Here is a 20,404-nt window from a genome sequence, read left to right on the forward strand (position 1 = left end):
AAAGATAGTTTTGCGAAGTGCTCGTGTCCTCATGTTCACTTCTACTTCAGTGTGTATCTGGGCATGTGACAGTACCTGTCTGCTAGAGGTTTGGAGAGTAGGTTCTAGCTTCTTCCTCTGGGAGGCAGGACTCAGTGGTGGGCAGTTCAGGTAGCTGACATGTGTTCAGATAAAGACAAAGCTGGGTGGCCACAGATATGACCCATGGACATCCAGTGACACAGGAGCTTTGAGAATGAGGCCAGGAAACTGTTCTAAACTGGCACGCCGGGTGCTTCTCAGCCAGACCACCAAAATTAGCGACCTGCTTTATTAGGAAACTGGCTAGACAGGAAGAATGGGGATATAGCTGAGCAAACTTTAAGCCAGAACTTACAGGCTTTCACCTCTGACACTGCCAGTGAGTTCCAGGTGACAGTGATGCTCTCAGGGTACAGCTACAGCTCAGGATGATGCACAGGGCGGGGAGAGCCTGTCAGTAAACATGGCTGGATGTTGAAGGTGGTGTGGCTGAAAGTCATAAACTTCAAAGGAGGTAAAAATATGAAGCAAGTAAATTACTTTTTTTGGTAAGGTGTAGGTTGGAGTCTGCAGAATACTTTTATGTCTGGCTTCGAGATTGTAGACACAGAAAAGTGAGCACTTAGCACGATTTGAAAGGAAGAATACTGGGTCCCTTAAGATGAGCAGTGGTATTAAGGTGGGGGGTGGTAGTCTAGAAAAAAACATTGAGATAGAGTCTGTGGAAATTTCTTGGCAATTGAATGGTTCTGGAAGACACATTTGAAAATGCAGGAGAAGTATATGATACAGCATACTTCCTTGACACATCTTTAATGAGGAACAAGAAAAAAGCAGTACATTAAACACGCACATCATGGTAGGTAAGTCCTATTTCAGAATGCTAAAACTAGAATGAATGTGTCTCAGGGTTGAGGAAATAGAGTAATAGTGGTTGTGGATTCTGGCTTTAAAGGCGGTTGTGCGCTCATCAAATCAGGGACTAGAAAGACAACTGGGAAGCATGTGATAAAGGGGACGAGGCCTCTAGGGGTGGACCAAAGGTTTATTGGGTGGATTACAAGGCAAAACTGTGTTGATTGATTTTATGTGCTGATTGATTACACTGCTGGGTAAATGGATTCCAGCCAATGTATTTATTTTTCGACATTTTAATCTCTGCTTGAGGAAAGAGTGCACATGTTCTCACTGGAAAACCTTAGATTTAGCACAGAGTGAAGGCTGGGAGTTCCCTGTGGAGCTCTGGATCCTTGCTCTTCAGTTGTCCTTGAAATTTTAGCAAGTTGCAATAAAGGGGGCTGGCCTGTCTGATTGCTTACTTCTTTTCAGTAAAGAAGGCTGTATGCTCTCTGGGCTTTAAACACTGGAACGCTTTCTGGAGTGAAACCCGAAGGGGAAGCCCCACATGTAAAGGAGGTGAAAGTAGCCTTTAGTGGGTGCAGTGGTGGGGGGACCCAAAGTTCTCCTTCTCCTAATCACAGGCTCACCTTAAGAGGTTCTTTCTACTAGGGGCAGTTTGGCAACCATGTCCGCACTAGTTTATCTGCTCAGTGCGTCTTCCTGGCCACACACTATATAGTAAAATGCTCTTCCCTTCCCTTCCTATGAACAGGATCTTCGCCTTAACACCACCCCGTTCCACTCCCACTAATTAATGTTTATTCTTTTTTCTCTCTTTCTGATGCCACTTTTCCTGTTCCCAGTGTTGGCAGTGCCTGTCCTGGAGGCCTGTTCCCCCTCCAGAAAACAAACAAACAGTGATGTTGCCACTGGGTCATCTTGGGCCTTCAGCCAGCAAGTGATTAGGATTTCAGAGCAAAGAGCAATAAGCACATAGGAAAGCTGCTAAGGGACTCTGAGGAATGTGGGTGGAGGGACAGTCAGGAGTAAGTATGAACACAGGCGGCCCTGTTCATCAAGGGGAAAGATAGAAGGTCTGCCTTTTAATTTGCCAGCACATGTGTGTTCAAGATGAAAATTAAACTGGAAGTGATATTGGAGAAACTCCTAACAATAATGATGATTACAGCTGTTGAAGCAATAAAGCTGGAAAAAAGGCACAAAAATTGGCTTCACAGTGTATAAAGAATACCAGCTTCAGTTACTTATATGAACTGCTTATTATTTAGCCTAATTACTATCATTTTAGCGATCATGCATACCATTAGATACATCAGATTTATTTGTGTGTCTTTCATTTGATTATAGTGCGAGATTTTGTTTTTGTCAGCTGAATCATGATAATCTGTACTTACATTGACTGGTTGCTCTTACATTTCACCTACTGTTTCTCTGCAAGTTCATGGGTCACTCTGATCTAAGATTAGCTACTTTGCAAATCTTGTCATACTAAAGGACAGATATTTGGTTATAAAAGACCACAAACATTGTCAGCAGAATAGGCAGACAGAAGATTGCAAATTTTTCCCCAGCTTACTCTGCGAAAGATAGGCATTTGCATGTTAAAATATTTCTTTCTAGCATGCCCCAGTGGTAGTGGAAGCTACTGATGGAGAGGGGGATGGGAAGAGAGGCAGTTGTGGAAGCCTTATAGAATATAGAGTAGCAGAAGCCAGGAAAGGGGCTCCCTCAAAAGGGACTGAATATTTTATATTGTGAAATCATGACCATTGAGGCTCAGCAGACTTGAAATGGGAAACCTCAACATTTGTCGGTTTCTATTTTATGAGATCAAGAGGCTAGAAAGAACTTAGTTCTCTTCTTCGTTTCGTTTTAATTAAGTTAATGGGAATGATTTTCCAGCCAATTCATTCCTATTTCAGTGGTATAGATTAAAAAACTTATTAGTTAAAACACCTTCAGTAATATCATACCCTGACTTGTTAATTTCTAGAGTGAGTGCCTGTTAGACCAGGAATATTTTAGAGGTCTATGGTTTTCCAGTTTTGCATATAAAAGGGATATGTGGTGGGTGCTCAGAATAAATTGCAGAATTGTGTTTGCAGATTTTCTCTCCTAAGAAAAGTAGATGACAGTAATAGTAGCTGACATTTATTGAATGTGTGTATGTATCTCTGTGTGGACACTGTACTTGATCTTTCACACACAGTATTTCATCTAATGGATACAACCACTTTTGGGGGGCAGTCATTATCATCACCTTTTACTGAAGGGGAAACTGAGGCACAGAGAAGTAATTTCCCCAATTGACAAAAGCTATGATTCCTCTCCTGGTCAGTCTAAGTGCTTAATTAACTCTTTTAATTAACTGTGCTGTCATGTCCTCTATGTTGACTATTTTTAAATACTTGAATAATTAAATTGCAATGATGTGCTGAATTGTAATGACATGCAAACATTTCCCAAAGAACATTAAAATATTCAAAACCCAAAAGTTGAAACAATTTTATTTGTTTCTGGTTGATTTAGTAAAGGTAATAATAGTGTGACCGTATAGTTATCAGCCAAACTAAAATTGAAAGGTGATGATACTAACAATTATGTGGTCATAACAGGAATAAACATATTGTTTTGGCAACTAAGTTATGCCAGTTACCCTACTGACTGTTGGCTTGTCATACTTCATCTTTAAGGCAAAAAATATTAAAAGAGTTCTTCATGATTTTGACTTTCTAGGAGGATTTCTCAATGTCAATGTAAGTGAAGTCAGCTTTGATGAAATTCATCAACTCTTCTCCAAGGATTTAGATATTGAGCCAGGAGGTCATTGGAGACCTAAGGACTGTAAACCCAGATGGAAGGTGAGGTAAATTTTCTCATAAATATTGTGAAATTACTGTGCATTTGGGGAAAAGTGTGCCTGATTCAGAATATATGTGAAATACCTTTAAGTCTTGATAAATTTAAGACATCAATATTTTTATATTTAATGTGTAGGTATTCACAGTTCAAATGTAACTTAATAGTATTTCTTATGAAGACTGAAAGTGCACCTATGCATATACAAAATATATGCTCATGTGTTATTACCAGTCTTAAAGATACAGGTAATAGAATTTTTTTCAATTCTCTTCTGTTTGAAAGAGAGGCTATGATTTCTCGGTTTCCTGCAACTATCGCTAATGATTACTGACACTTGTAGGCATAGCCCCGCCAAGTGCTGGAGCTGATGAGAGCTTGTGGAGGGGATATTAATATCTTGATTTCCAGCTGGATCTAGCATTGGGTTTTTCAAGCACTGCGCCTTGAAGTCCCAGAATTCTAAAGAGGCCACTCAGAGGTCACTGTGAGACAAAAAGGAGAACTTTGGGCTCTTCACCTCTGTTTCAGAAGGCAGAGCATAAACATTTTATCTTTTTGTTATATCAAAATTCTACTTAATGTTTTATTTGAAAAACTATATGGGAGAAGGCCTGCTTCTGCTGTTTAAAAATAATTGAAAACCATGGTTTAGACTTGACTTGCTCTCAATGCTATGAAATTAGTTAAGTAGTTATTCATGTGATGTTTTTATGGTTGGGTAGGAAATAGTATTGACATAATTCAAGTAAAAAAATGCATTTGATTAAATTAAATGTTATGTCCTAAAGGACTGTGATCTAACCTTAATCTGGGAATGGTTTTTAATTTCTCTTTTAAAATTTTAGTATTCTGCTGAAATATTTGTTTTTTTTTCTTTTTTAGTACCCCCCCCCCCCAAAGTCACTGTTGTGAAGGAGAATTCTATGCTGTTAAGCTTATGAGAGAAATCCTCTATTAACTGACCTTGAGCTCTTTGTGTTTGGGGATGTGAACTCCTGTATCTGCACTCCTAACACAGAGCATGTTGTCACATATAGGAGTGGGCCAAAGGAGGTTTACAGTTGTGCGTATGCAAAGCAGAGTTTATTCTTATATTATAATTTATTAAGTATTGTACTATTTGTATTACAACTGTAAACCTCCTTTGGCCCACCCTGCAAAAGTTAAGCACTAAACCTAGTTTTGTTAAACTACATTTATGTGACAAATGCCCTGTTGAGTTGTAAAGCTTCTTAAATGAATTCCAGGACAAATTTTGGTGACATATTCTATTTTATAATTGTCTTATGCCATTTTCCAGATCATATTTGGCTAATAAATGAATCTTTTCATATTTCATGATTGAATTTATCACATTTGTATATATAATGTAGCTCAATTTATATAATTACACTTTTTAAAAATGTCCTGGCCAAATAAATTATTTTTCTTACCTGGATGATGAGTAGTGCATTGGATGCTAATGGAGGAAAAGCATACTCAGTCACCAAGGCTGTGGGTTAGCATGGAGGTTAGTCCTCAGACATATATTCATGTGGTGTACTATATCCCTCTCAGATGTGCACTGTGTGTCATCCTACTAGAAAACTTTGGGATTAGAAAAATTAAGTATTCTTGTCCTTTCTCCAGTGCTCTATATCAGACATTGGATTTTTAATTTCATGTTTTTTTTTTCTCACTTTCCAGCAGACAGGTATATCACATATAAGTAGTTCCAACTTAGAGATTTTAATAGACTGTCAACTCCATATGCATCAGTGGACAATAATATTGAAAGTGGAGTTTCTGGGAGCAAGCTAATTCAAGGATCTAAATACTAGCTTATTTTATCTAGGAACTATATGGTAATGCTTCTTTTATTTCAACTTTGCAAAGATTCTACTGAGAATACGGTCTCTAGTTCTGAGCTATGCAGTTAAAGGTGTGAGAAGAAACCCAGAGATAATTCAAAGGTGACCTCTCCTTGCCATATTTAATTAATTAAATAACCCCACTGCTCCACTGTTTCCATTTTAATAGTGTCTCATTCTAACCCTGGAATAGAGTTGGGAGGAGGGAAAGAAGAAATAATTAGATTTATGTCAAACATCTGTTACTAACTTGATTTTAATATTGGAGGTTAAAAAAAAAATACCATTTTTTTTCATTATTAGACGCACCTGACCATAAGGTTTAGAGGAGGAAAACAAGAAAAAAATATTCTTAAAAAAAAAAAGAAATTCATTTGTTTGTTTCTTTATTTATTTTTAGAGAGAGGGGAAAGGAGAAAAAGAGGGAGAGAAACATCACTGTGTGGTTGCCTCTCACTTGTGTCCCCAACTGGGGACCTGATGTGCAACCTAGTCATGTGCCCTGACTGGGTATTGAACCAGCAACACTTGGCTCGCAGTTCAACACTCAATCCACTGAGCCACAGCAGCCAGGGCCGAAAAAAAAATATTCTGAATCAAGTGGTATACTAAAATATTTAATAAAATATAACAGAATAATATTTCAACCATGTAAAGTGAACAGCAGTGAACAATGGTATTAAGAACCATCATCACTGTCATTAACAAATGAGGAGAGACTTTAAGGTTCAAGTACTCTTCTAGTTTCCTGGGAACCCCAAGAACTCATCATCACTAGTGTCAGAATTTAGGAAGCTCAGTTGCTCACAATCACTGGTATCACTTTCTTTTCTATCTTCGTATATGATACTATCTTCAGTTCCATCTAAGGCATTGCTAATACCACATTTTTTGAATGACTGTTCAACGGTTTCATCCTTCACTGAATGCCATGATGTTTTCGCCCATTCACAAACTTGAGTGATAATGGGCCTCTTCATTCATCCAGTAGGTGTCAGATCATGATTACCAGTAGCCATCCATTTGTTCCACTCTTCTCGAATAAAGACTTTAAATGGTTTGTTGATGGAAATGTCTAGAGGTTGTAACTGGCTAGTAAGACCCCCAGGAATTACAGCTAGATGAGGCGTCACTTCTTGAAAGCTCTTTTTTGTAGTTTTGCTAATATGTGCTCCAAACTGGTCAAGCACTAATAAGGTAGGTTTTTTCAGAAGCCCTCCAGGACGTTTGGACCACACTTTTTCAACCCATACTCTCATTCCATTTTCGTCCATCCATCCTTTCTCATGAATGTGCACAACAATTCCTTGTGGAACCACTTCTTTTGGAAAGTTTTTCCTTTTGAAAATTAATATTGGTGGCAATTTGGTGCCGTCTGCACAGCAGGACAACACAACGATGTAATGGGTTTTCTCGTCTTGAGGTTTTCACGGTTATGGTTTTCGCACTTTTCAGATCAACAGTTTTTTAAAAAAATATATATATATAAAATAAACATCTACATAATTAGGGCAGTGATCGTTAGTAAAAAACACCTCTAAAGTAATCATGTTCATGATTTCCTGTAGTTATATTTGGAAATTGCTTCCTAACCATGGTAAACACTGTATAAGTTTTGAAAATGTCCCTAGATGCATATTATTTCTGGGGAGAGGGGGAAAGTCTGGTCAAACATTTGTGTGTGTGTGCGTGGCCAAGAATCCTGAGCCTAAACTAATAATGTCCCAGAATTTGTCTGAATGGGAGGAAATAAAAAACCACACAAAACTTTCTAAAAGGTCTTTAACAAGCTACCTTAGGAGCTCAATTCAAAAATACATTTATGTACTAAAATGGATGTTTCAGTGCAGCTCTGAAACTCTTTATAAATGCAGCCATTTGGAAGGACGATCCTGGATCAGAAGTTTTATTCCTTGTGTATATTAGGTGTGCATACCTCATCTCAGTTATAATTGTCTTTGTAATTTCCTCCTGAGTAGCGGTCATACCCACCCTGGCTGCCACCATAGTCTCTGGACCTTCCATATCCACATTCCTATCCTCCAGGCCGACTATCATACCTGCCACTCCTATAGCCCTGGTCCCCACCACCTCTAGAGTAGCTGCGGCCACGCCCATGGGCCCCAAAGGCACCCCCTCTGGTTCCACGGGCCAACTTGCCTGCGTGGTCTGACAACCATCCAGTGATTCTCCATTCATGGCTCTCTTTGCATCTGAGGCATGCTCTGGATTGGTGAAGGTAATGAAGCCAAACCCCGGGATCGTTGAGCCTCCCGGTCCTTGACAATGACCACTTCAGAAATTGTCCCGAAGCTGCTGAAGTGGCCTTCCAGAGCTTGCTGATTGGTGTTGAAGTTGAGCCCTCCAACAAAGAGCTTCCCTTCTTCGGAGGACATGGCTGTGAATTGGAGTCCTACAAATTAAGTAAAACAGCCGAATACACAGTTATTGTTGAGGAGCAGAGCGACTGGGCCAGATCAACAGTCTTATTAGATAGCACATCAGAGTTAGTTGGACTTCATCCATATTCCCAATCTGGCCAATTTTGAAATCATTTTTCTTCCTAGCATCAATTACAAATTTATGAAAAGACAGAATCTTAGATTCACATATTTTTGGCATTTTTTGCGCAATTCTAGTTTTGGTGCACATGGCAAGGCCACATCGCCTCATAAATCTGTAACACCATGATAGTGATCCAGTAAAATCCTGAATGCCTTTCTCTAGAGCAATGTGTTTGGCTTCATATATTATCATTTTTGTAGAGACCGAGAAGCCATTCTTTCATGTGTGATCCATTCTTTCATGTCCACATCTAACTGTGTCCACTTTGCAGCATGCCCACAAAAAGTGTGCTTACTTGTATCTACTTTTTGCAGCTGATGCTCCTGTTTCCTCCACTTCCTTAACATTGAGGGAGTTAAGCAGTATCACTAGTTGTAACAGTCACTGAGAGTATCGCTATCCTAGTTACAGATTCTGGCGGACTACCCCCAGTGCCTGTTACGGCCAGTGATGCTCCTTAATCCCCTCAGTGCCTGTGTCACTACTAGAATAGTGACCACACCCAACTCCCTTTATATACTACAAACTTCAGCATTTATGGCTGCTCACCCAGTTACTGCTGGCCCCCTCACACAGAAATCTGGTGTGCACTGGAAACAGTATGGAGGTAGACGAGACAGCTGTAGCATCTAACGGAGCCGGTAGCGGGAAGAGAGTGTGTTACTGCAGCTCCACCCATCTGCCTCTTGTGATTGGCAGGGCTTAAGACACAGTGATTGGTGATTGGAGGTGGTTCTACTGACACAGACCCCGCCCAGTGTCAAAGACAGTTGGCAATTGGCCCTGTGCCTCATACCTGTTTTTAGCCTCAGCTGATTTGACAGGTCAGTGGTTGTAGCTGGGAGTGTTAGGAGGCTCTCTGTACTCTCCCAGGTCCCGGGTGATGGACAGAGGCGGATGGCAACTGACCAGATGCCCTGAGATTCAGCAGTAAAGTGGGACATTTAAGCATCCCCAGGGGTTTTGCATGGGTCCACTGCTTCCTCTTTTAACAGCTGTCACCACCGCTGACAGGTCAGGTAATACACATTATGATCTGTGACACAATATTTGCTCCATAAGACGCACAGACATTTCCCCCCACTTTTGGGGGGAAAAAAAGTGCGTCTTATGGAGTTAAAAATACGATAATTGATGGCTAGTTCACTGGAATGGAAATCTAAAACCAGTGATTTCAGCAGTTCCTAGGTATTTCTGAACACTTCAGATTTGAGTAGAAGATTCAGTACAGGCTGGATGCTAATTTCTAAAGGAAATATGAGATGAAAATGTATATCCATGACATTACCTTTCCATGCAGGGTTCAGGTAGAGGTCTGAACAACTTTGGTCCAAATCTTAAAGGTGTAAAGAACCAGGCAGCTGCTTAATGCTGTTATCCACTTAGAGGCCTAGAGTTCCATTTCTAGTCCAAGGATCCTCAAAGATGGGTCTTAGCCACCTGTCTCAGAACTACCTGGGGTATTTGGCAAAATGAAGATTGTGGAACTCATTTTGAGCCTGTTGGTGGGAAGAGACAAGAACCTGTGTATGTATTTTTTTAATCAAGTGTCTCCTGTTTGAGAAGCTCCTGTAGGCAGTGGAGATGAGGAGGAAAAGGAAGGTGGACCTGAAAATGCCACAGGAGAATAAGAGCTTGGTAGCTTCTGCTTCATTTCATCCTAGGAGCAGGTAGCTAGTGCACCCTCACAGTAGGCTAGTCTGAAGCCAGGTCATTAGGGACACCGTAGCTGAGGCTGTGCTTGAAGTTTAAAAATAGGACAAAAATTTAGGCAATAAACACCATTTTCCTTACTAATCTCTTTGTGGCAAGAAGAAAGTAAGCAAGGGAGAAAAATAGATGCATAAACTCAGTAAGGTTCGTGGTTTTAAAGTGGGAGCAGACTGGATGGGATAATTTTGCTTGAACAGAGGAGGTGAGGAGAGATTCATGAAGATGAAGTGTTGTTTTTCAGAAGATAATGACCAGATGTTCTCTTGCGCCACTGGAGATGCATCAGCAGGAGAGTAGCTCAAACAGCAGGTTAAGGCATATTAAGAGAGAATGTTCTGAAACAAAGGCTATTAAACCTTGAAGTAAATTATCATAGAACACTGAGATCTTCTTTTTCCAGACAATAAATTGTAAACTATTGAGAATGTCATTCCATAGGCACAAGAAGGGACATGCTGAGTGAAATTTTAAGATACTGTTTAGCTTTATTTTAATAAAAATTTGGCTTTAGGCATACCATTTAAAATTTTTGATAACTGTCTCATTAAAATGTGGACACTTGCTGTTAAAACGTTTTGCTTATTTGAATTTGCGAAGGTAATGGTCATATTTTTTCTTTTATAATAGTCTGTTTCTTTGTAAGATTAAAAACAAAAACAACTTTGATATTTTAAATGCTTAATTGAAAAAAATTGCAGTATTAAAGGACTATGACTTTGCGTTTGTTTATTTTTATATGTTTAACTCATCACTCAGCCTAATTGTAAATAATATGGACTCTGGAGCTATTGAATAGCCTGTTCCCTTAAATTCATGACTCACCTTAACTGCTTTAGTAGCTCACTTACTTTACATCTGAGGCAGGCAACTTTTGGCTAGTTCAAAGCCGGCAAGGGCAAGCTTGACTCTTATTTCAATAGAAGTTATCACACTGATAATCTTCAGATAAGATCAATGGTAGGGATCTGTACTCACTATTAATTCCTTTCTCTCCTTTTACTTTTCATAGCCCAAGAGTTAACCCAGGGGTCCCCTGAACTGCCCTGGGAGCTGTATTGACTTGGAAGTTCCTTGGATACACTAATAATTGATACTGAAGGCCATCAGCAAGTTCCCAATCAGTAGGGAGCGCCCAGCACCCCCAGTAACCCTCGTGTGGGAGTCTGGAAGGGACTGTTGGATAGGGGTCGGTTGCTCTAGCAGCTTTGTGGCCTCAGATTCATAAGCCAAGAGGTACTTTATGGGGCAAACGAAAAGGGAATGGGATCCAGAGTGGGGCTGGCAGGGTCCCCAAGACTCTTTAGTTCCCACCATTTGGCAAATATAAAGCAAAGTACACATGAAAATATCAGTCTCAGAGTGCCATTTTTTCTGCTATCCTGTCAGCATTAAAGGAAAGTTAGTGGTGGAGTTTCTTGTTTAGACATCTTCAATATTACTAAGTCATCTCTTGTTTGCTCTAAATAAAACTATTTTAAGAATTTAAAAATCTCTCTCATTTATGACCCCGGTAATATAAAACACAAGGTAGATGTAACTATTTTTTATTGGCTACATCTAATGCCATGGCCTGATTTTACAGGTAGGATTAGGTCCTAAACTTGTGCACTCCCAATTATTTACATTTATTCATTTGTTAGTCAAATTTATTTGGTAGATGTGAAATTTTAATAAATTGCAGATTTAATGTTCTTAAATAATTTTTTATAATAGCAAATTTAGATTGTGTTTAAAAATGTAGAGTGACACAAAAATTTTAATTAGATATATTTTGACTGTTTTGTTCTTTGAAAATCTAATGATTTTGGAATTTATAACATGTAGTAAACTTATTTCAATTTTTGTTTTTTAATTAGAAAATTTATGATTACATTAAAGCCAGCTTAGCTCAGAAATCACTAAGAAGGTAATATTTAGAAAATATTTTAACTGTTTCAAGAGCAAACTGAACTAGAGGGTGACTTGGCTTAGATGACAAAGCTTAGATTTAGAAAACAGGATTTGAGTTAAGTGATGATTGATAATTATTCATTTATTCTCATATTAACACATTTTATAGAGATGATGTTTTCTAGTCTTGATTTAGATAGTTCCAAGAAATGTTTTTTCTATTAGACGAAAGACTGATCTACTGAGAAACCATTCTAATTCCCATATACATTGCTTTTTCTTTTGGGAGGAGGGGTTTATATGAACAGATTTTTCTTTGACTTATCAAGGACAAATTTCTGTGTGTTTACTGCTTACATGATCTTTTTTTGTTAAGGTCAATATTTTAAATATAATTTTATTGTCAGTTTTATTTTAACCTGGATATTTTCCTACCACTGAAATAAACTACAGGTGGTAAAAATTTAATTGTACATCTTGATTAAATGAAAAATAGTATATTAATATAATGATAAAGCTTCATGTATATTCCATGACACATCTGTTATATTTCTCAAAAATAGCTATGGGCCAGATAAATCGTGTGTGAATAATAGATACTTAACTGGTATCTCTTTTAAATTCAATTTAAACACCATAAAGTTATTACCCAGAAGTTACTCTTGAACACATCTCTTTCCCTCACTTCTCATATCTCATCCATAAACAAATTTTGTCTCTTTACCTTTTAAATATTTCAAAACAACATGCGCCTCTCTTCTTCAACTTCACCTCAGTTCAAGCTATCATCACCTCTTATCTCAACTAGTACATTAACTATTACATTAACAAACCATGTCCCTGAGTCCATTTTTGCCTTTCTACAATCAACTCTCCATAGTAGTCTCTGACATCACCACATCTGATTTTATCACTCTTCTTCAGTCTTTCCATGACTTGTCATGGTGTTCATAGAATAAGGACCGTAATCCTTAGAATGGCCCTCAGATCCCATTTATATCTCTTTAGGTTCACAAGACCATAAGAGGCTCAAAGGCAAGGGCCATGTCTGTTTTTGCTCACTGTTAGATCTCTGGTGAGAAAATTCCTAAGGGTATATGACATTAAAAACAGCATACATTTTTAAGGATTAGTATTCATCTTTACCTCAATGGTTTGTTGCTATGTTATTTACAGGTGTTAATATTTTACTTTAAAGGTGGCAGTTCTCATTCCTTTCCGTAATCGCCACGAACATCTTCCGATTTTTTTCTTGCATCTGATTCCAATGCTCCAGAAACAACGGCTGGAATTTGCCTTTTATGTCATTGAACAGGTGAGAATATATATTTTTTAATGGTAAGCAAGTCTACTACAATGTAATTAACTCTTAGATAGGGTTTGATTTAAAATATTTAGTTTAAGGTTAATCCAGTAACTCAAATCCTTGGTTTTATATTTGGATAAAGTTGAATTTTGGATTGAGCTTTTATGGTGTAGACCATATTTTGTTAATCCATTTATCAGTTGATGTGCTTTATTATTTTAAATAATCTTATATCTTACCTATTTAAGTAAAATTTTTTTTTCTCTATCCTTCATATGATCAGCTAATTTTTCTCTCTAAATATTTTTATTGTCTCAGTGCTTCATATACACAATTTCTTTCAATCTTATTTGAACCTTTAGAGATATTTTCCATACTTCTATTTTTCTACCTCTGTGATTATCTAGTTTTACACTTAACATGTCATCTTTGATTTCTTTCTTGGTCTTTCCGTGACCCCAGCTCCCAAACATTAGGGCACTTGCTGAATTTTATCACTGATTTCTACGTGGCATTTCTAAAAATGTACATTTTGTTTGTGTTTCAAATATATGTATAATTTAGATACTTCTGGTTTTGACACCGATGAACTCATTCTATCCTGATCCTTCCTTTTTTTATTTTACTCACACTAAACTTGACTAGAAATGTATTTCTTTATATTATTAGAGACTGGTTTTTTGGAGGTAGAAAATATTCAAATTTTATTTCTAAGATTGTAGTATATACTATGTTTGCCAGCTCCTGTGTGGTTTATTCTAGGAAATCCTTTACTCCTTTTTTTTTTTCTTTTTAATTTCTTGCCCTTAGCTTCTTGCCTCTATTTATTCTACAGGAAATACTTGGTTTTTAATAAAATCTGTACTTCTCTGTATGTAGATTACCCTTTAAGGTTTGTTCCCTAAGCAAATAATGATCATATAGTACATAGTGCCTATGTACTTTTTATATAACAACCTATACTATGAAAATTGACTTTTTAAAACTTGTTAACACATAAAAAACTTAGCTACTTTCATGATAGCCATAATTGTGAACTCAGTTTACCAACTGCTAGTTTCCTTTTTTAAAACTTCAGTCTCTGTAACATGTTGGGAGATGAGCTATCTGCCTATGATTTTAAGGTGTATTCTCCTGAGAGTCCAGTGTCATTGAATTATTTTGTGTTTGTGACGAAGAAATCTGTGCAGAGCAGCTGAGATCCATATTTTATAAACCTCTTAAGTCAGAATCCCAGCCTCTATCAATACTAATTCAGGCCAGTGTATTTGACAGTGCATGGTTTTGAGCAGTAACATCTTTAGCACGTATGAAATAGAAGAGCAATTTTTCTGTTGGACTGGTGCCCAGAAGTGCTGAGCAGTTGAAGAGCAGCCCAGAGCTCCTAGTTAAATAAGGAAGATTGCACATGCATTTACCTCTTCTCCTTTCTAAATTCCTAAAATGAGAAGGAAAGAAAAACTTGAGAAAAGTTATTAAACCACAAGGACAAAGTGATAGAAGTAGTTGGGAGATTTCAACACATTTCTGGATGGACCACTAGCAACTCCCTTAGGAGAGCAGAGGCTGTTCAAACCCATGTGCTTGGTGAGGGTGATTGTGACGAGAACTGAATCAATTTCCTGGACAAACCCCTGTAAATCTCCTCACTTGAAATGCGTCACAGAAAATGGACTAAAGCATTGGGCTAAAGTAAGGGGATTATCTGAACGTTGGATTACAAAACAATCAAATCCCTAGTTCCTCATTTTTGCTTGTGCTGCCAGCTGATGATTCAGTTGTATCTTGAGGAGGTCATTCTCTGGAGAAATCACTGACTGTGCTGACAGAGCTGTCCTGTGAGGCCTCAAAACAGAGGGGTTAAGTAAGTCTGCATGCTGACCCCAGGACCCTCACACCTTTTTCTGTTCAGCTTTTTGAAGCCGGCAGTTCGTTATGAATCTCCTCAGCCTCTCCAGCTGAGGTGAGGCATGAGTGATGCCTTCATTAGAGAAATGTATTAGCCTCAGGAAAAAGATGTCCAGTCTCATATTTGGAAGTTTCTATAGGAAAAGGCCAGTTCATCACTATCGCCTCAACGAAGCCCACTTTCATTTATTCAGCAAAGCAGATACAGAAGAGAACAAACCGGGTAAGGCCCGTCCTGTTTTCGTGAAGAGAGACGGGCAGTAAATAATTGTGTGATATGGCAGGTGGCACTCAGTGCAAAGGAAGGAGGGAGAGAGGTATTCTGTCATACAGAGTATTCAGGGAAGGCCTCTCGGCAGAAGTGAGACTCGAGTGGCCCTGAAGGATGTAAAGCAGCAAGCTGTGCTGATGTTGGGGGAGGCGCATTGGCAGGAGATGCACGGCGTGTATGGGCAATGAGGTTAGTCTTATTAGAGGGATGAGTGGAAGAGAATGTTAGGGAGAAAATCGGAAAGGGGGCGAGAAGCAGGTAATGAAGGACTTAACATGCCAGGGTGAGGACTTTGACTATCCCACATGAGATTGGAAGACTCTGGAGGGTTTTGAGTAGAGGAATGACATGATCTAACAGTCGTTTTAATAAGATGACTGTTCAGAGAATAGACTGAGGGGGACAAGGGCTAAAACAACCACAATTAGAAAGCTTTTGAAATTGTCCAGGTAGGAAAGATGTTGACTTGGGCTGCTGTGGGCAGAGGGGAGCAGTGGTTGGTTTGGGGCTACACTGGATTCAGAAGTGATATTATTTGCTGAAGAGTTGGACGTGCAGTGTGGACAGTGGAGACCGGTAGCAGTTATGCCAGGGTTTTTGTCTTGCGCAAGGGTGTTGCTGTTTTCTGAGCCATGGGAAAGTAGAGCGCAGCAGAAGAGGAATGGGGCTTTGTGGCTTTCATTGGGTTTAAGGATTTGTTCATGCACACGCATGTGTGTATGTGTGTGTGGTGTATGTGTTTGAGTTAAGAATGGTATGCCACCATGCTCACGTACATGTAGGGCCATTTCCCTCAGCTTTTTAGTGCCTGACTCTCAAACATGAATGGGCAACCGAGGGTTCTCAGATTTTGAAGAAAGCCTCCATAAGAAGAGACACAACCAATCAAAAAAAGGGAGTATAAAAAAAAAATAGAGGTTTTGGAAGGAATAGAGGAAATCTAAAAAAAAGAGAAGACCACAGAATCTCATAACACTGGGGAACACAATTTTTGTTGAGTTAGATCAGGCACTTGTTTTTGACTAACTTTTGGCATCTGAATCCAAAAATGACCCCAGATTTTCTCTATCATGTCAACTTTTTAAGGTGCAGGATACCCAAAATCATACCAAATGTACATACAAAGGAAAATAAAGAAAAAATTACCTGAATATACTGTTTATATAGAGTTATTTTATTCATATAAAGGCTATGTATTGTTACTGTAAGTAAAATTGTGTATAAGTAGTAGTTCTGCTACCAAACATACATATTAAGGTATTTTATCTTTTCAAATGACAGGCTAGGAAATGCCAAAATGAGATACTTGAAACAGTCTCCTTCAGTTGACTAAGCTTTAACAAATTGCTTCATGAGACCCAGTTTTATGTGCAGAGGTGGGAATATAATGTTCTTTCTGTCAACAAGTGGCTCATGTAGAATGTTTGGATCACCAGGTTTGAGGTCAGATCTTGGAGGCCGATTGGACTCCACCCATTGCTTCCCACGAGCTCTGCTGTCCCACATACACAGAAAACAGGGATACTTGGTATATCTGTGTTGCTGACCAAGAAGGAAGCAGACCATTTTAAGGTCAACACAGATGATCCAATTGTGCTTGTGATATTGTAACAGATCAATGACTCTCTTTATGTCTTCATATTCTTCATGAAAACAAACTGAATGGCCAATTGGGGCTGCACCAAATAAATTGCCATTGTGGAGGAGGACACACTTCAAGCTCTGCTTTGAGCTGTCAATGAACAGTTGCCATTCAGTTGTGTTCTAGATTGGAATTCCCAATACCTACCTTAAACCATGTATGTTATGGCAGTATGCCAAGCCATTGTCACTTCAAAAGTACTGCAGAAATGTACTTTTTCTTGATCGAAAGAAGGGTACTTTCGCTCCTTTCTCAAGCAAGTTTTTGTCATGCAGTATTTATCTATTTATTCATTTATTTATTTATTTTCAATTACTGTTGTCCCATTTTTCCCCCATAGCTCCCCTCCACCCAGCCCGCCCCTTCTCCCACAATCATATCCCCCCCCGTTGTCCATGTCCATGAGTCATTTATACTTGTTCTTTGACTAAACCCTTCCCTTACTTATTTCCCTTCTCTCCCTCCCCTCTCCTCCCTAATAACTGTTATTCTGTTCCTTGTTCTATTTAGTTCATTTGTTTGTGTTGTTCCTTAGACTCCTGTATTAGGTGATATCATAAGGTATTTTTCTTTCTTTGCCTGGCTTATTTCACTAAACATAATTCTCTCTAGTTCCATCCATATTGTCGCAAATGGCAGGAGTTCCTTCTTTCTGCTGCATAGTATTCCATTGTTTAAATGTACCACAGTTTTTTGATCCACTCATCTACAGATGGGCACTTAGGTTATTTCCAGCACTTAGCTATTGTAAACAGCGCTGCTGTGAACATATGGGTGCATAAGTTCTTTTGAATTGGGGTTTTGGGATTCTTCGGGTATAATTCCAGCAGTGGAATTGCTGGTTCAAAAGGCAGTTCCATTTTCAGTTTTTTGAGGTAATTCCATACTCTTTTCCATAGTGGCTGCACCAGTCTGCATTCCCACTAACAGTGCAGTAGGGTTCCCGTTTCTCCACATCCTCGCCAGCACTTGTTGTTTGTTGATTTGTCGATGATGGCCATTCTGACTGGTGTAAAATGGTATCTCATTGTGGTTTTTATTTGCATGTCTCAGATGGCTAGTGATGTTGAGCATTTTTTCATGTGTCTATGGACCCTCTGTATGTCCTCTTCGGAGAAGTGTTTGTTCAGGTCCTTTGCCCATTTATTAATTGGGTTGTCTGTTTTCTTGATGTTGAGCTGTATAAGTTCTTTATATATTTTGGAGATCAGTCCCTTGTCTGAGGTATCATTGGCAAACATGTTTTCCCATATGGTTGGTTCCCTTTTCATCTTGCTGATGTTTTCTTTTGCTGAGCAGAAACTCTTTAGTCTGATGTAGTCCCATTTGTTTATCTTTTATTTTATTTCTCTTGCCTTAGGAGATGTATCTGTGAAAATATCATTACATGGGATATCTGAAATTTTCCTGCCTATGTTTTCCTCTAGGACTTTTATGGTCTCATGGCTTACATTTAGGTCTTTGATCCATCTTGAGTTCATGCTCATGTGTGGTGTAAGTTGGTGGTCTAGTTTCTTTTTTTTGCACGTTCCTGTCCAGTTCTCCCAGCACCATTTGTTGAAGAGGCTCTTCTCACTCCATTTTATGTTCCTTCCCCCTTTATCAAATATTAGTTGACCATATAGTCCTGGATTTATTTCTGGACTCTCTATTCTGTTCCATTGATCTATATGTCATTCTTATGCCAGTACCAGACTGTTTTGATCTCAGTGGCTTTGTAGTATAGTTTGATGTCTGGTATTGTGATGTGTTCTTCTGTCTCAAGATTGCTTTGGCTATTTGGGGTCTTTCTTGGTTCCATATGAATTTTTGAAGTATTTGTTCTAGGTCTGTGGAATACGTCATTGATATTTTAATAAGGATTGCATTGAATCTATAAATTGCTTTGGGTAGTATGGACATTTTAATGATGTTGATTCTTCCCATCCAAGAACATGGTATTTGCTTCCATTTATTTGTATTTTCCTAATTTCTTTCTTCAGTGCTACGTAGTTTTCACAATACAGGTCTTTTATCTCTTTGGTTAAGTTTATTCCTAGGTACTTTATTTTTCTTATTGCTATAGTAAATGGTATTTTCTTTTTTGTTTCTGTCTCTGATATTTTATTGTTGGTGTACAGAAATGCCTTAGATTTATGTATAGTTATTTTATACCTTGCTATTTTGCCAAATTTTCTTATTATATCGAATAGTTTTTTAGTGGAGATATAAGGTTTTCTATGTATACTATCATGTCATCTGCATATAATGATAGTTTTACTTCCTCTTTCCCAATTTGGATGCCTTTTATTTCTTTTTCTTGTCTGATTGCTGTGGCTAGGACTTCCAACACTGTGTTGAATAGGAGTGAAGATAGTGGACATCCTTGTCTTGTTCCTCATCTCAGAGGGAATGCTTTCAGTTTTTTTCCATTGAGTATGATGTTGGCTTCTGGTTTCTCGTATATAGCCTTAATTATGTTAAGGTATGCTCCCTCTATTCCCATTTTGCTGAGAGTTTTCATCATAAATGAGTGTTGTACTTTATCAAATGCTTTTTCTGCATCTATTGATATGATCATATGATTTTTGTCTTTCATTTTGTTTAGGGTGGTGTATTATATTTATTGATTTGCGAATATTAAACCATCCTTGCATCCCTGGGATGAATCCCACTTGATCGTGGTGTATGATCTTTTTAATGTGTTGCTGGATCCTGTTTGCCAATATTTTGTTGAGGATTTTAGCATATATGTTCATCAGTGATATTGGCCTGTAGTTTTCTTTCTTTGTTGTGTCTTGACCTGGTTTTGGAATTAGGTTAATACTGGCTTCATAGAAAGAGTTTGGGATTTTTCCCTCTTCTTGGATTTTTTGGAATAGTTTGAGGAGGGTAGGAGTTAGTTCTTCCCTAAATGTTTTGTAAAATTCGCCTGTGAAGCCATCCGGTCCAGGGCTTTTGTGTGCTGGGAGATTTTTATTCTTTATTATTGGTCTGTTGAGACTTTCTACTTCTTCTTGATTCAGTTTTAGAAGGTTATATGTTTCTTAAATTTGTCCATTTCATCTAGGTTTTCGAATTTCTTGTTATACAGTTGTTTGTAGTAGTTCCTTACAGTTTTTTGTATTTCTGTGGTATCAGTCATGATTTCTCCTCTTTCGTTTCTGATTTTGTTTATTTTGGTCTTCTTTCTTTTTTTCTTGATGAGTCTGGCTAAAGGCTTGTTGATTTTGTTTATTTTTTCAAAGAACCAGCTCCTACTTTTGTTTATCTTTTGAATTGTTTGTTTAGTCTCTATGTCATTTAATTCTGCTCTGATCTTGATTTCCTTCCTTCTTCTTGCCCTAGGCTTTGTTTGTTGTTGTTATTCTAGTTCTTGTAGCTTTGGGGTTAGATTTTTTATTTGAGATTCTTCTATCCTTTTCAGATATGCCTGTATTGCTATGAACTTCCCTCGCAGGACTGCTTTTGCTGTGTCCCACAGGTTTTGGGCTGTTGTGTGCTCATTATCATTAGGTTCCAGAAACTTCTTGATT

At 38.3% G+C, this 20,404-nt stretch overlaps 1 protein-coding gene and 1 pseudogene across 1 annotated transcript in view; one reads left to right on the plus strand and one right to left on the minus strand.

Annotated features, from left to right (window-relative positions):
• The window catches only part of B4GALT6 (beta-1,4-galactosyltransferase 6), an 88,210-nt gene that overhangs the window by 51,512 nt on the left and 16,294 nt on the right, over positions 1-20,404 (plus strand). The window contains exons 4-5 of the mRNA XM_090285677.1: positions 3,619-3,743; positions 12,961-13,077. Coding sequence (XP_090141803.1) covers positions 3,619-3,743; positions 12,961-13,077 — 242 coding nt within the window. The remainder of the gene's footprint in view (positions 1-3,618; positions 3,744-12,960; positions 13,078-20,404) is intronic.
• On the minus strand, positions 7,537-7,990 carry LOC150002689 (RNA-binding protein 3 pseudogene; annotated as a pseudogene).

This window comes from Furipterus horrens, unplaced genomic scaffold, assembly GCF_987537825.1.
Source record: "Furipterus horrens unplaced genomic scaffold, mFurHor1.1.pri manual_scaffold_8, whole genome shotgun sequence".
Classification (NCBI taxonomy): Eukaryota; Metazoa; Chordata; class Mammalia; order Chiroptera; family Furipteridae; genus Furipterus; species Furipterus horrens.